The sequence below is a fragment of the Struthio camelus genome, chromosome 3 (genome assembly GCF_040807025.1).
Source record: "Struthio camelus isolate bStrCam1 chromosome 3, bStrCam1.hap1, whole genome shotgun sequence".
Taxonomy (NCBI): domain Eukaryota; kingdom Metazoa; phylum Chordata; class Aves; order Struthioniformes; family Struthionidae; genus Struthio; species Struthio camelus.
In genome coordinates this window covers 108,798,580-108,811,743 of record NC_090944.1, presented here as the reverse complement: position 1 = coordinate 108,811,743, position 13,164 = coordinate 108,798,580, and the positions used below count along the sequence as shown (strand labels likewise).

General features: G+C 40.1%; 1 protein-coding gene across 4 annotated transcripts in view; it reads left to right on the top strand.

Annotated features, from left to right (window-relative positions):
• The window catches only part of EPAS1 (endothelial PAS domain protein 1), a 108,504-nt gene extending 101,646 nt beyond the window's left edge, over positions 1–6,858 (top strand). For all 4 annotated transcript variants that reach the window (XM_009676281.2, XM_068939622.1, XM_009676280.2 and 1 more), the window contains exons 12-16: positions 852–1,336; positions 2,515–2,638; positions 2,728–2,845; positions 3,396–3,581; positions 4,527–6,858. In XM_009676281.2, the coding sequence (XP_009674576.2) occupies positions 852–1,336; positions 2,515–2,638; positions 2,728–2,845; positions 3,396–3,581; positions 4,527–4,678 (1,065 nt within the window). In that variant the 3' untranslated portion in view covers positions 4,679–6,858. The remainder of the gene's footprint in view (positions 1–851; positions 1,337–2,514; positions 2,639–2,727; positions 2,846–3,395; positions 3,582–4,526) is intronic.
• The last annotated feature ends 6,306 nt before the right edge of the window (positions 6,859–13,164 follow it).

Below are 13,164 nucleotides of genomic sequence, written 5' to 3'. Positions count from 1 at the left end.
AGGTAAGCTGTAGTCCATATCCTGAAGGAATTTCAGTTTAAGTTTGGACATAGGCTCAGCAACGAAAACAGTAGAAAGGACGCATAACGAGGAGGGGGGGGAATGTGGATTAGGATCAAAATCAATCAGTGCAAGCCCTGACAGCTGCAAAATTGAATTCTGTCAAATTCAGCATCTGCTTGCTTAGGTGTGTCCCATCAAATTAACAGGTGCTTTGCTTTGAAAAATGAGTGTTAGAGTAATGTCCCTGTCATGAGCTGACTGGTGGGCCAACACACACTCGATTCCCTGCCTGCTCAGCTCAGAGAAATAATTAATAAGAATGCAGATGCGAGTGTAGTAGTAGCTTTCCCCACTACCATGTTAAAACCTTTGGCATGTTAGAGGCGTGTTTTCATGTAGCTGGATAGTGAGAAAGCTTTGTTTTCTATTAGCAAGAAAAAGCTTGAGGGTAAACTACCTGCCACACATTGTAGAGCTTTGGCAGACAAGCTACTCGAAGTTCAAGGAAATACAAGATCTAGTTCACATCACACTGATGTTCCAGGCTGCGTGCAAGCTGCTTTTAGCAAGTACTGCTTATCTGGGAGTCTAGCAGGGTTTTTTCCCTCAGTTTGTCCTGTTACTTTACGGATTATGATATGATGAACATATATGCCATTCACAGAAATAAGGCATGTCTTTAAATAGAAGCTGACTGGTTTCATTTAAGTAAATTTAGCATATGATGATTCTTCAGCCTCACCTCTACTAGTATTTCACATGACACTAACTGCCACAATGATTATTAATCTTTCCTTATGGACTTTACGGAGGTTCTTTATGGACTTACTTACTTTATTTTTGTGCAGACTGATTTCAATGAACTGGACCTTGAAACCTTGGCTCCTTACATTCCTATGGATGGAGAAGATTTCCAGCTCAGCCCAATCTGCCAGGAAGAACGTCCACTCTCTGACAGTGCACAAAATACCCAGCAGAGTCTAAGTAGCATGAGTACCATCTTCCAACCCCTTGCTTCTGCTTCACAGAATCAGTTCCTCCCAGAGAAGTATTGCCCACAGCTATCAAATAAAAACGTTAACCCTGGTCGTGGGTCTCTGTCATCCGTGTTCTTCAACAACGTGCGTAGGTCATCGCTGCCACCATACCACGACCAAGCCAGCACTCCCCTGTCTTCAATGGGAGGAAGACCAAATACTCAGTGGCCTCCTGATCCCCCGTTAGGATATGTTCCTACTAAATGGAGACTTATGGAAAAATACTCAGGATCCTTATCAAGTTCCCCCTCAGGGCCACCAGTACATTCTCCCAGCGTGCCCATATATAAAAAAAGGTAAGAGTTTCTGTGTTGTAACCGTGTGTTTTACTCAGGTTTTTTTTTTGGGGGGGGGGAGGGGAAGTGTCATAATCTTGAAAAATTCTTCTTGTCAGTTCAGATGGAATAAGTTGCTTTGATAGGCATAAGGAGTACTGGGAGCTCAGGCTGTGTTTCTGGGGAAACTGGTGTGGTGCTTTCCCAATGACAGTGCGGTGGCAGTCAGTCTAATGGCAGCAGAGGCAGACTGTTAACTTTTTATTACCTGTAAGGAGGCTTGAGTGGGTTTCCTGGTGGCCAGGTAAAAATTACACAGGTTTTGCAAAATCTGCTTTACTTTATGCAGTTTAGAAAAGTTCTGAAAAACCTGCAGACGGGAACATGGTCTACTAGTAAGCTGGGACCCATGCTTACTTACCTTGCACATATTTTTTGCACTACAGCAACTAGGAGAGAAGGAGGGATGAACAGGGAATAGCGCAAGTGCATTTATTGTTGCTACATGCAAGTACTACAGCTAAGATTTAAAATTGCCTTTTTTTTTTCCCTACAGCCTTCCTTACCTTGATTGTTCTTACACAAATTAATAGCACTGGATGAAATTGTAGATCAAAGGCCACAGCCCTAGAAGTTTCTTACCCTTTGAGCTCTTGGGTTGCATGCAGAGTGTGTGTCTTAAGTGTTGGTCATACTAAAACATTCAGGAAGTGCACAAAATAGCACAGGTCATTTTAAAACATGAAGCTCTGCAGTTTACCTGCAGTTTACTTTTGGGGTTTTTTAGTTGTTGGCAGAAATACCAGTGTCTGAATTTGCATTTGGAAAGAGAAGGTTTGTCCTCGAACAGCAACATGTGTGTCCATATTTAGTATGCAAAACAAGGGGACAGACATAGCTCTCAAATTCCTATACTTAAAAATTTAACGACTCTTTTCCACAGCATTTTTATGTCTATCTGGAGATATCTAGAGGCAGTTTATCCCAGACTTTTCATTGATCTTTGACCGGAAAAGTCAAATGTCTCCAAGGCTTGTGAAATAACTGACAAAAAAGAAATAAAAATATTTGATATTTGAGGTCTATCTACTGTCACATGTTAAAGAAAGACACCTTAAATGAAAGAAGAATTTGTAACTGAACAAGATGGTTTTAGATCTGCCTGCCTGCTCACTCACCCAGAGATCTTTTCTTAACAGGCCACTGGATGTTTTTGGGCAGCGACGCATAGATATAAATCCAGCGAGAATTGCTCTGTCTAACAGTTTGAAACTGAAGCGACAACTGGATTATGAAGAACAAGCATTGCAACAGCTGAGTGGGGTAATCATAAGAAATGAATCCCCTTCAAAATATCAGGCACACCAAGATCATCCATGTAATTATTCACTTTGCTGTTCTTCAAATTCTAGGGAGACCCATCTGTCATTAACCCATCTCATTTGATGTGGAAGCGAATGAAATTTCTGAAAGGCGAAAATTGTTCCTTGGTTACAGAAAAGAAGTCTCTCAGCACAAGTGTTCTTACTGGTAAGACAGAAGAAATTGTTTTTGCAATGTAAAATTTTGAAACAAAATTTTAAGTCAGTTTGTATTCAAACAAAAACTCCTTCAACAGGAAAGTAATGTCAACAAGCCCTGTAAAAACTACAATAAGCTAAAATTAAAGATCAGGTTATATGACTAAGAGCTGACCGGTTCAAGGTACATTTAATAATGGCCAAGTAGATTGTTTCATATGTGTTCACTCCATTGCTTTGGAGGTAACAGAGATCAGCTCGATGGAGACATGGTTCCCTCACGCTGAACCAAGGTACAGACATCTCAGAGCTAGAAAAGCTGTACCGATGCCTTCTCTCTACAACACTGTATTTCATTATGCAAACTTATCTTGGGTGCAGTGCTACTTCCAGAGCTAGCACTGCTTCTGGACTACCTTTGTTACAAGATTTAGGTAGATGGTAGGTATACCTACATCTTGTGATCACCAGGAAGATGATCGCTTTGCCTTGCTTTACTATTAGCTACTGTAACATAAATTAAGTCTTTGTTAACTTTTTTTCCCCCCTCTTTCAATAAGATGAGTTTGTTTGTAACTCAAGAGGTCTGAGCCAACCAATGAACCAACTGCAGCAGCAGCAACAGCAGCAGCAACCACCCCCCTGCGGCAGTCCTGGTGAGAGTCTGAAAGCAGGAACTTTCCCCCCTCAGTTTTACAGTTCCCATTATCAGGACTTTACTGTCCAGCCAACTCATAAAGTATCAGGTAAGAACTGTCAAATACAGAATTTGGAAGGTATTGGAATTTAGTTCCAGTACTGATGCCATGAGAGAAAACTTGGAAGGAAGGAAGGAAAGAAAAAAAAAAGGAAGGAAGGAAAGAAAAAAAAAAGGAAGGAAGGAAAGAAAAAAAAAAGGAAGGAAGGAAAGAAAAAAAAAGGAAGGAAGGAAAGAAAAAAAAAAGGAAGGAAGGAAAGAAAAAAAAAGGAAGGAAGGAAAGAAAAAAAAAAGGAAGGAAGGAAAGAAAAAAAGGGGGTGAGGGTGGGGAAGATGACAAACTTAGAAGCAGATACGAACTGCTTCCTAAAATGAAAAATAAGCTCTATTGTTTAATTTGAAACTTGAATGTTTACATTTGCTATATATGGGGAAAAATGATTTTTGCCCTTCATTTTGGTTGAACTAAACTTAATACCTTTTTACTTTAGAGGTCCAGTCATCCTCTAACATATTCTTGCCTTATGATGCAATTGACTAAATTGTACTAAACTTAAGAAAGTGCAGCATTGCTACCAGAGGTTTGTGGGTTGGAGTCTTAATATGCACATTCTAAAAAATAAAAAAAAAGGAAAAGAAAGGGGACACATATAGATGGAGTAGATGTCAATTTAGAAAACTGTGTTGCTTACTCCAGCTTTCTTGATTTGAGCCAGTATCATTTTCCTTAAACAGTCTGAATTGGGGGGGGGGGGGGGGTGGAGGTGGAAAACTTCACGAAATGTCAGTGTGACACATTTATAACAGTTGAAGGCACCGTGATGCATCAATTTGCTCTGAAAACTGTAACTATTGCTTTGAGGTGTATTGACATAAAACCAGAATGACATTAACTGGTGTAAACAGACGAGGAAGGCAAGGAAACAAGGCATCTCTCTGTCTCTGGTCTTATTTGACACTGTGACTTACTTCAATAATAATCTATTTATTTCAGGTATGACAAGTCGTCTGCTGGGGCCCTCCTTTGAACCATATTTGTTGCCTGAACTGACGAGATATGACTGTGAGGTTAATGTCCCCGTTTTGGGCAGTTCTACGCTCCTGCAGGGAAGTGAACTGCTCAGAGCTCTGGACCAGGCAACCTGAGCAACCCTGCAATATCCCTCGGCCTATACTGTTCAAACGGCTTCAGTTTTTAAATATATTTTTGCAAGTAGACAATTTCTAATACCAATACACTTTTACAGGATTTTACTTAGATATTGAACCTGTCCACATTACCAAATAGTGGCCTTTTGAAGTTACTCACTTTATTCTTCATATAAAGAAATACATCTACTGTATTTTCTCTATTGCAATTAAAGTGTTGTTTAGAGAGTTTGATTGCCCTCCCCTTATCTCGTTGCCTGTAATTTATACTCTAAAACTTTCTTCAATTTTTATGCTATAAAAAGCTGTGGTATAAATGCCTCATCATGTTATACTTTGGCTGCAGTACTGCAAAGATTTCTTTTTATTGCCAAAGATGAATGAAACAAATTTGATCTCCAACCACAGTTTTTTGTTGATCCGCCAAATTAAAATCCTTTGAGTCTTTCTGTTTACCAGCATTTATCATATTGTAACTCTAATAACTTTTGGAAAAGCATACTGAAAAAAAAAAAACCCAGACTTCTGATTCCCCTTTTCCCTTATTTTAATACACTTTGTTGAAAGAAATGTGAATGGTGAACTGCAATGTTTTGTGGGTATCTGTGAAAGTTGCACGTTGTAAGCGTTTTTCCTCAGAAGCAAGCCAGATTCTCAGCTGACTTAACCTGGCTTAGCTCTATGGACAAGGTGGGGGGGTCCTACAGATTTACCCCAGTGGAGGATTTAGACCTGTGTTTTTGTTTGTGAGGGGGCTTTTTTGTTTCATTCTTTTTTGTTCCTTTTATTTTTACACAAAACAGATTTTTTTTTTTAATTCTCTCTGGGTCAATTGTTAATCACCTCTTGGTACTTTTGCTATATCTAGGACACAACTTCTTAAGAGCTGTTTCTGCTAGAACTAGTAGTATTTGTTATGGTGTTGCTGATACTTCAGGAATCTGACCAGCGGCCAGTACTAACACTTCTGATTAATGTTAGCTTTTGTAAGTTTTATATGATAGCTAGCAATATAATCTACAATACTGAATCATTAAAACTAAAGTTAAAGTAGTATTTCCCAGTGTATTAGGCTACTCAGTTATAAGTAGACAAAAAAAGAACTGAGGATTGTGTAGTGAGATCAGTAGCTGGCAGACAGTTCACTTTAACTTGCCTTGTATTAGTCAATAGCTCAAACGTCATTAAAAGGCAGCCAGACATTTTGAGAGCTCCCTTTCAACTATCATCCGTTGTCATGCACATATTTTAAAAAAATAAGGCTTTGAATATTCTCAAAGCATGTGAAGGAGTAAATTGACTATAGAATACTTAAACGAACAGCAAAAATACTAAAGTTATAAAAGGCAGGTGAGCAGTTCTGACTTTGAAATACTTACTTACAAACCTAGATATTTGTTGGAATATGTCATCTTCCTTCCTCCACTGGTATAAATCATTGTAGCTTCATTGGAGAAAATGGAACAGTGGCAATTTACACAAGGTAAAAATCTGGTCCAGAAAGTAGTCCTTAGAGCAAAGCTATCTTTTCAGACTTCCCATTCCACTGAAGCCTGTTTTCTAAAATTGCTTTTATCATGCACTGACACTTGCAGAAAAGGAGCCTTGAGTTCATTAAGCACTTCAGAGATCATCGCGTTAAGTGAATCTTAACCATATATACTATGCGCTCTTAAAAAGGAAAAAAAAAAAAAAGGAAAAAGGTGAAGGTCTTCGTTGATATTCGTACATAATATAAAAAAAATTATGATAGTCCCTCACTGCAGGCAGATTTTTAGAGTTTATTAGCAAAAATAAGCTACTCTTAAAGTGAACATATAATTATATTGTAAGCGTCAAAATCTGATGAAAATTGGCAAGCCAGCTTTGACAAATTATTTGCAGTGGCAAGGACTTAAAGGCTTCAAGGATTAATGACACTTGAATACTGCTCTTCTGTTTCTTATTTGTGTAGTTTCAGCATTAAAAATGTTAAACCCTAACAGTTTACTAAAACACTCTGAAAGAATATTCCATGTCTTAATATTAATCATACTTTTCATCATAATTATTTCATAATCTATATTGCTGAATTCTTATTGACAATATTATAACTGTATGGGAACTTTAACTTGATAAGGAAATGTATTTTGACACTGATACCTTATTAAAGTATACTGATCCTAAATTCTTTGCGACTCATTTGCTATGAATTTGTCATTTGTTGTATCATTGTAAAACAAAAGTATTTATTAAATTATTTATAGAAAAATAAAGGTTTGCATTGATCTTTAAAGAATGAAAGAACAAAAAAAGTTATCCATATTTGAAAGCTGGGAAGTAAATTGACAAAGGCACACACTGTCTACCTAATTGTAGAGTTTTGCAGGTGATTAATCCAGCTTTCCTCGAATAGCGTGTTAAGGCCCTGCAGACTGTCCTTCTGAAACATTTCTTATGATTCAGACATCTGCTTCAATTTCAAAAATGGATTTCTGGCTAAGAGTTAAGAGTGTCTTTTTTAATGCTACTCCTACTCCAAAAAAAAAAAAAAAAAAAACCAATCAACCAACCAAAAAAAAAAAACAATAAGAAAAGCAATTTGAGAAAATGAGTTCTTGCCCAGAGGCATGCTCTTTCTTTGATTTTTTTTTTTTTTTAAGTGGCCGAGTTGCCACAGTTCCACATTTCAGTTTTTGTGCCAGTAACATAAGCTATCGTATTCGGGCAACCCTGACAAGTCCGTGAATAATGTCTTTCCACAATCCAAGCTGCAGCTTCACCCAGCTCTCAATCCCAACGCTGGTGTACATGCCAATCTTGTTCCTTACAGAAGTTACCTTTTTTTTTTTTTTTTGGCCTGTGTAGTAATACTGATCATGCTGTAGGAGAATGAACACATTAAGACTCTCATTTTCAGCCACACACTTAAATTTGGGCTGGACTCTGTGGCAGCTGCTGGCGCTTAACCCATCTGCTAACTCCCTTAAAAATGTAGTTCAACAGTGAAGCTCCTGAACAGTCTGCTGGGGGGGGGGGAGCATCGCATCTATCATCACCGTGTTTCATATAGATGAGAGACTGGACAGAGGCAGAAGTAGAACATAATCCCTTGCTTCTAAATCTGTGTAGTTAAGAGTAATCACAGTTTACAGCAAACACCTGACAGTGCAGTGTGGCTGCTGTTGTGGACATTATCACCCATTTAAAGCCGCTCGTTGAGCTTCAGGGCACTTTGACGGGCAAACTCAGCAAGTCACGGTCTTAGCTAACTGCAGGCAAAAAGCCAAGCACTTAAATGCGAATTGATCTGAACAGGTCAGTCCCAGTCTTACAAGGCTGTAGTTTAATCACTTGCTGCTACTACTCTCTACCTTCACTACCCATCAGGTGCTAGTCTCTGGCTGTTCAAATGTAGCATATTGCTAGCACGCTTTCTCCAAAGAGCTTCAAACATTCTCTACTTCCCCCTGCAAATAACTTCTTAAAGAACATGCTACTGTTGCCTGCAGCTTGCTTTTTCTTCTTTCTACTACAGTAAAATCCTTCTCATGTTATTGAGCTTTGTGTTTGCATGTGAATGATGTAGTGAGCCAACCTCTAATTCCAATTTCCGTACCAAAAAGACCCAAACCCTAGCCAGAAACGTAATATACAGATGGCATCAATAGCTGAGCTTTGTTCTGCTTAACAGTGTTTTATTAAGATTTTCTCAAAACCTTTTTGAGCTTTTTTTTCCCCCAGTAGGCCAGTAGACGTGCTTATTTCCATGTGCATCTATTGCTGCCTTAAAGCACCATATCTCATTCTTGTATCTAGCGTCTCTAACATCATAGACAGAACGAGTCACAATGATGTTGTTGGACACTTACTCTGCTCTGCTGAAAACCAGGTAGTACAGTTTTACCAGAATCTTATGATTTGGGCTGGTGTCAGGCTAATTTTCAAGTTCATCTTTTTAAACTATTCAAACCAATGCTTCCCCTGCCCCAACCCAGTACCATCCTTCTTTCTTAAAAAAGAAAAAAAAAAAAAGTTGGCATTGTTCAACTTGGCAGCCTTAACACACGTGCGTGGGCATGCACATCAGAAAAAAAGCAAGAAACCTACCTCCGCAAGTCAGCGCTCCTTGTCCCAGCTCAGATTAAGTTTTAAATGAATAGCTTTACCAAAGTTTTCTTGAATTTGAGATTCAATAAACTGGTGACAAAGGAGAACCTGCCCTGTATATATAAGATACAAACTTAACAAGCTATCGCTGCCATAGTGACTGTTTGAAGCAATACCCTACTAGGACTTCCAAGAAGCATTTTGGGGAGGAACACAAGGAAACTTAACAACATTTGCTCTTGCACTATTTCTCTGTAATATCTACTTGAATAGTAAAGGAATAGTAAATGTAAATGCTCTGAATCTCTCGAGGTAGTAAGAGTTGATGCTCCACCACTGGATGGCTATGGTCTTCAAGTGGGTGCGGCATCTGTCCGGCAAAGCCTGGACTAACGCATCCATCCCTCCCTCCAGAGCAGATTTGGCCCATGCCCTGAACAGCAGTGGGAGTCTCTCTGTATGTTTGTCTGTCTCACGCTTTCCTCGACTGCACCATGTATTTCATGCAGGTAAGAGTCATGCTGCTCATCATGCAAGTAGTTAAAATACTATAGATAATTCTCAACATCCTGGCATAAAACATGATTAACTAACAAAACAGCAACAAAGTCCAGAAAACTGGGAGCAAAGTATATTTTTTCAGACAAGCTCCCAATTTCCTAAGCAACGCTGACGTCTGTAGACAGCAAGTACTTCATCACATTTGCTTGCAGTAGTAGGCAGCTCAGGATAACGCTTCAGTCTAACACACAGCTTTTCTTGTTCTAGCTGGTGAAGGTTTCATCAGTTACTTCTCCTTGAGCATCTTTATAGAGCATTTCGCATACACAGCAGATTTGTTTTTTTTTTTTTAAGTAACAGTAGAGATGCAGAAATACTCACATTTAAACAAACAGCATTGTTTTCTCCTTTTTTTTTTTCCAACTCGCTATTGTAGACTTCCCAAGAGAGGAAGAAATGATTTCCAAGGTGGGGGGTGGGGGGGGGAAGGTCTTAACAATATTTTCTTAGGAGAGCAAAATCAGTCACTCTTCTGAGCTTTTGCTCTCTTTGTGCAAGCCAACACATGGGACAACAGCTGCCTTTTGATTATCTGGGCCTGTGTGCGAGCCCAAGCTCATCCATGCCCGTAGGTTTCTGCCACCTCCGAGGGCATCCAGGTATGGATTCTTGCTCCCCCAGGCTCTCTTCATTGTTCCTGTTTTCTGTAACGGTGCACTGTCTTTTTCTCTTAGTCAGTGGAAGCTACAAAAGCACCACAGGAAGCTCTAGCAATTGGTATGCACCCCATTTCTGTGTGATCACATTAAAAATGGCATCAAATAAATAAAATCAGAAAAACCTTAGTTATTCTGTTTAAAAGCATCACTGACGTTTCTCTTGCCTGAAAGCCAACCTGCAGTTGTGGCAGCTTGTGATTTGTCACAGGTCTCACATGGAACATTTTTCTCAAAGTCCCAAATAGCTAGTTAATTCTCTTCACTCATGCCTCTCAATTAGTAACGTAGGGAAGAGCTGCTAAGATATCTTGTTATGGATCAGAAGCACAAGGGTGAACCTAGCTTGCAAAGACTACTTGCAAGCCATCAGCTACTGCCTTTGACACTGAAAAATAACAGGCAGCAGGACGCACTGCAAGTGGCTTCGTTCCCTTGTATGCTACTCATTGTGGAAATTGCTGTGTCTTAATCACAGGGACTGGAAGGACTGCCTAGACTTGGGTCACACTTTAAAAAAATCCAAACCACTTCAACTCAGCTTCATCTACAAAGACAACAACAAACAACAAACTTAAAATGTCTGTTGTTAGGTCTTGGAATTATACATAAAGCTGACCAGCTAGATCCTCAAAGTCATTAACACCAGAAAACAAGAATGACCCCCCCGCACACACAAACTACACTTTTTTTCCTATATCATTATTTTTAATGTGACTGTTGGCCTTTGAAAGATTGGCAGTGGCTGTGTTTTGTAAAAGTATTACACTGACAGCTCGAGTGACGGAAGTTGCTGCCCCACAGGACTGGCAAAGGCAAACTGACAGAGAAGTCTGCTGTGGCCCAGTCCAGAAACCTGCCTCTGAAGTTGCCTCCTCCAGGCTCATCAGTGTCACTCTGGAGCAAACAATTGCAGAAGGCCGAACGGTCCTACACAAACCCCCAGCAAGGCCAGCAGCTCGACAGTTTGTCCCATCCATCGTACATCCAGACTCCTCCAGTCTCATTAGTTCAACGTGCTTCTAGGCTGCAGCAAGCGATCTTCTCTGCTGAGTCCTGACCTTTTCTCTAACCCAGATCCTGTTCCTGCCCCTAGCTCCTAGTTCACCCTTTGGCCTGTAATTTCACCATTCTGACCTCCGCGTTGGGCTGCCTCCCCCTCGCCCCGCTTACTCCCCCCTCCTCACAGGCTTGCTTGAACCCACCCTGTCTCTACGAGCCTCCTGCTGCAGGCAGCAGTTTGTAGCACCGCTCCTCGGGCTCGCCGTATGGGCTCTTGCAGGCTGATCTCTGGCGATACTGCCTTGGCTGTCCCTCTGATGCAACCACTGGCCAGATGTGCAGCCCTTTCTGTCCAAACCGTCAGCTTTCGTGGCTCCTCACCTGAGCTCATGCTGAGAATTTCCAAACCCCCTTTCTGCTCTAGCCGTTGGGCACGGCTGACTGCAATCCTTGCCCTGACCTAAGAGCGGATTTAATGCTCCAAGTCACAGGAGGCTAGCGCGTCTCCCTGAATGCTAGGGCAACACCACCAATTTGTTTCAGACCTTGTCTTCAGCTATTATATGGCTATTTCCATTTGCTGCTCAAGCGAGCAGTGGTGTTGGGATAGGTGAGAAGGGTTCCTACGGCTCACAGAGTCTGTCTTTCATCATCCCCTTGACACTTTCCTTCGTGGAAAATCACTACAAATTTCAGAAGCACATATAGTCTCTTCTCACTTTGGTGACAGACTGCAGTTTTGGAAACGAGAGCAGAGTTGAGCAATTTCTCCAGATGGCTAAACTCTTATCTACAAAATCAGAACAGTTTCTTAGCTGTAAGAGAAGCAGTATGTTTTTGCTTCTTTTAGTCCTGCTAGCACTGTAGAGCTAACATTAGCTGGAAGAGAATCCTGATTTGTGCTTCCCCAAACCTGCTCCCCACACAAGTAATTTCACATTCAGGACAAAAATCAAGCCTCTGATCAGCAGAGGTGGGTGCTCCCATCAGAGCGCTTCCCGATCCCACAACACGCTTGATAGACACAGACAAACTTGCCATAGGCTTAGAGGGTGAATACTAAGTCCAGCTGTATCCACTTATAGCTCTGGAGAATCCTTATGCCAAATATTAGCCGTTGCAGAGCTAAAAAACAACACAAAAACCAATACCAAACAAACAAAAAACCCCAGTGTACCTTGGAAGAAAGTGACCCATAACTTACTATAATCTCTCTAACTTATTATAATTTGCACATCAGCAAAACCAAAAAATATAATTCTCACATGCAGACTAAAGCCCACTTGTACATCAGCCAGAGACAGTAACAGTAAAATGAACATAATGACACTTCAACATAGTTTTGCAGAATAAGGCTGCATCTAAGGACATTGACAGGCCACATTTTTCCCCAGTTACAACTATTTATGCAACTGACTTTTATTTAAGATTCTTCAGTGAAAAAACAGCTGCTTACAAGTCCTGTGCTGTTTTTCTTAAGATGTTTATAAAGGGCAGCTTCAAGATGGAAGAAAAGAAAGTGCAAATCTGAAATAATCACAACTGCCAAACCCCAAACTGAAGCCAGCAGCTCTCTGGCATTATTTGGTGCTGGAATTTGTATGAACTTCTAAGTGGCAAACAATAAGAGCTGCATCATACAATAAGCCTTGTGATCAGTTCAAACACATGTATTTTTAATTCAGCCCCTCCTCCACCAAGCAGCACCACAGCGTTATTACACTGCATCAAATGAAGCATAAAATAGATGCAGTCACTGTTCATTTTTAGATATGTCATATGACATCTATTGGCTTTTTTCCTGGAAGGACATGCAATACTAATTGTATCTATCACCTTGCTGCTAACATAGTATGGTCATTAACTGCAACCTCCAAAACATATTAAAGGTAACAGAAACCAAAACAAGTTTACTATGAAAACAGGCTACTCTCTATTATTTTGACAGCAATTGCAAACATGAAGATGAGCTCTCCTCTGCTTTCCTTAAACACATACATCTCCTATTTATTACCATATTTACATCTTTCAACACAACTTGTACGCAACTTCAGTCTGTTTAAGTTTTAGTTAGTTTTTGGAGTACATGGTTTCACCATTTTTAGGACCAATCTGATCACTGCAGAGATTTCGAAGATAAAGGAGACCAACAACACTGAGTACTTTAGTTTTTGG